This window comes from Mus pahari, chromosome 5 (assembly GCF_900095145.1).
Source record: "Mus pahari chromosome 5, PAHARI_EIJ_v1.1, whole genome shotgun sequence".
Classification (NCBI taxonomy): domain Eukaryota; kingdom Metazoa; phylum Chordata; class Mammalia; order Rodentia; family Muridae; genus Mus; species Mus pahari.
In genome coordinates, this window is record NC_034594.1 from 162,879,619 (window position 1) to 162,883,163 (window position 3,545).

The 3,545-nt window shown below is 48.2% G+C and overlaps 1 protein-coding gene across 1 annotated transcript in view; it reads right to left on the bottom strand.

Annotated features, from left to right (window-relative positions):
- Positions 1-3,545, bottom strand: part of Vash2 (vasohibin 2) — a 31,482-nt gene that overhangs the window by 10,977 nt on the left and 16,960 nt on the right. The window contains exons 6-7 of the mRNA XM_021198049.2: positions 1,457-1,838; positions 1-93 (exon numbers count right to left, since the gene is read on the bottom strand). Coding sequence (XP_021053708.1) covers positions 1-93; positions 1,457-1,838 — 475 coding nt within the window. The remainder of the gene's footprint in view (positions 94-1,456; positions 1,839-3,545) is intronic.

Consider the following 3,545-nt stretch of genomic DNA (forward strand, 5'->3'; position numbering starts at 1 on the left):
CCTTGGAGGGCTTGCTTGTCTCCTTCGTGGAGACAGGGACTTTCCTCGGCTTCTCACTTGGGTTGGAGAATGGGCACTTGCGGGTTTCAAGATCTGAAGAAGACAGGAGGAATTAGCCACGCCCATCTCTCACCTTCCCACAGCATAACACCCCAACTGCAGCCAGTCCAAGATGCATGTTCAACTCATTCTGCACTGGGAAAAGATAAGGGTCACTCCCTGGAGAGTGAGATGGAGCAGCAGTCACCCCTTTTCTGTGGAGGGAAGGGAGCCAACTCCAGCCCCTCAGCCTCCAGAACTGACATGTTTCTCACCCCGGGAGGCAATGTCTCCTCTATAGTTCTCCAGAAACCAGCTGCTGCTGGCCCCACCTCCCACACTGAGTCACAGTATAGGCTTCAGATCACCAGCTCATGTTCTGAAGAGTGAAGATAAGCAAGCTTGAATCAGAGTAGTCACTTTCTCTTAGTGTCTCCACGGGCTCTGGAGGGACAGGGACAAGTGGGTGTGCTGTCACCACAGAGGTGAGCTGACAGGGAAGGGTGGATAATGAGACCATCTACCAAGCTCTGCACAGTGAATGTCCCTTCTGTCTATTGTGACACCAGATGCCAAAGGCCTTGCAATTTAGGCCACACAGATGCAGTGTGACTCTGAAATAGATCCTAAGAGAGGATGACTGTCTCAGCTGCTTTCTTTGCAATATGTAAGATGGTTTCAGCTGTGGTTTGTGAAGTAACATTTGCCCCTCAGGGTCCTTGTGGGAATCAGTTCCAGGATCCCAAAGGGACACCCAAATCCATGGGTATTCAAGTCCCTTATGTTTGCACATGATCTGTAGACTGAGTCACAATTCACATGACCTGTAATGCCTGAGGCTTGATAGTTGTTCAACTCTATATTATTAGGGAATAATAAGAAAAAAAAATCTTTATATTTTCAGTAGAGCTGCAAGGTTTTTCCCTATTTCCTTGATCCACAGTTGGCTGAAACTGATGGTGCAAGAATCTACCAGCAAAGAGGGCAGGCCAGCTCACACGCAGAGACTAACTGTCCAGTCAGAGAGCCACAGACCGCGTGACTGTTAAATTCTGACTCAGATGGGACTGGAGATCTCTCGAGGAGACAGCTCTGTGAGCATATCTGTGAGGAAGTTTCTCGGCTGGGTGAACTAAGGTGGGAACCACACACTAATGTGGTTCCCATAGGCTAAAGCCATAGTGCCATCCCATAGGCTAAAGCCAAACAACAAAAACCAGAAAGTGAGCCGAGCCCAGAAGTGGACACAGTTGCTCCAGGTTCCTACCACTGTTTCTTCCAGTGATGGAGAGCACCCTTGAACTGTGATCAACACCCTCCTCCCCTCCTGTCAGGTCAGGGATTTCGTCCTGTGTGACAGTAACCAATACAGATGAGAAGGAAGCTCCCACACACCATGTGCTTGTCCCGAGCTCACCTTCATCCGCATGTCCCTGGCGTACTTCTCCAGCTCCTTCCTGATGTCAGCCCTCAGCATCTTGGAGACATTGAGGACAAGTTGCTTCCACTCGATGGGCTGGAAGCTGTGCGGCTCGTGGGGGACATACAGCCCAATCTTGACCTTCTTAACCGTGTGCAGGTATTTCTTATAGGAGTCTTCAAAGTCAAAGACAAGATCACTCAGAGTCCGAAAGGTCAGCGGCTTGTCCATCAGCTCAGCCCTTCGGCTCATGCCCAGTGAACCGTAGTAACCATTGCAGTAAATCCCCAGCACGACATGGTGAAAGTAGTTTCCTGAGAAGTAGGTTTTAAAGCTGATAGGGAACCGCTCAATGGAAGGTTGCCCATTGGTGAGATAGCTGAGGCAAGCAGAGTCAAGGAAAAGAGCGGGACCTTTAAGATTCAGTGATGGGCACGGTGGCTCGTGCCTTTAATCCCAGCACTTGGGAGGCAGAGGTGGGTGGACCACTGTGAGTTCGAGGCCAGCCTGGTTTACAGAGTTTCAGAACAGCCAGGGCTACACAGAGAAACCTTGTCTCAAAAAAAAAAAAACAAAACAAAACAACAAACAAATAAACCACCAAGAATTCAGAGAACATGCCTTCTAGCATACAGTATTGCTGCTGGGGCCAGTAAATCCATTCCCCCGTCTCCAGCAACTTAGTATCTAACTTTCCCAGATGAATCCTGTACAAAGAAGTTGCTGGGTGTCTTTTGAGTATCAACTCTCTGACACATTACCAAAACCAAGTGAATATGGGATAAAGAGAAAATTTGCCATCTTCAAAAGCTAAACAAAAAACAGAACAATAACCAGGCACCTTTTCCTTGTCTGGCTTCTATAGGGCATTTGGAGCTACTTAAGGTGTTTTTACTTGTGTGTGTGTGTGTGTGTGTGTGTGTGTGTGTGTGTGGTGTGGTGTGTGTATGAGTGTATGCGTGTGTATGCATGTGTGTGCATAGTGTGGTATATGTGCATGTGTGTGCATGTATGTGGTGTGTATGTGTGTATATGTGCATGCAAGGTGTGGTGTGGTGTATATGAGCGTGAAGATCAGAGATCCACCTCCATGTTCCTCTGCTGTCCTTACTTGTCCTTACAGGGTCTCTTGTTCTGGAACTCAAAACATTAAGGTAAGCTGGTTAGCCAGTGATACCCAGGGATCTTCCTGCCTCCACATCTCCAGCTCTGGGATCACTAGTGCAAGCCTCTAGGCCTGAGATTGAATATATATATATTCATTCCCAGTTAGCTCTCTCCCTGCCTTTTGAGTTGTGTGCTCTCAGCTACTGCTACAGGGCCTTCCTGTTGTCATGATCCCAGCCATGATGGTTATGGGCTTATGCTATGAAACTGTGAGCCACAATACTCTTTCTCCCCTAAGTTGCTGTGTTCAGAGTCTCTTACCACAGCCATAGAGAGTAAGGAAGACAGGGGACCTTCAGATGGCTTTTGCATGTACTAGGAAACCATACCACACAGTGGTAGGGGCTGCAGCTGAGTGGGGAAGCACTTGCCTTGCAAGCATGAGGCCCTAGGTTCAATCCTCAGTGCCACCAAAAAAGACAAAATGATACCCAAGCTCAGTGGCACAGGCCTGTAGTCCCAGCAGCTGGGAGGCTGGAGGAAGTTCAAGGCCAGCCTGGAATACATAGTAATAAGACTGTCTCAAAACAAAACAAAGTAATCGTGGTACTCTTTAAAATATGTTGCTAACCAAACCAACCCAGGCTGCTTGCTTGTGGTAATAGTAGCTTTTAGCTTCACTTCCAGTATCAAGTCTGTTTCTTCCAGGGCACCTGGGACCTTGACCAAACACTAGCGCAGTCCTCACCCCACTAGGCTGCTGCAGCAGCTGTTCCTCCCAAACACTTGTCATAATTCAGAAAAGAATTTTAAGATTCGTGTGTCTGACGAGCACAGGAAAGTGTGCACACCCATTAGTTTGCAGTGTGCAAAGTGGATGTCCAGGAAGGGATCCTGAACTTGAGGTTGAAGTGAAAACGTGAAAGATAAAGGCTGGGGGGGGGGGCGGCTGGTGAGATGGCTCAGTGGTTAAGAGCAC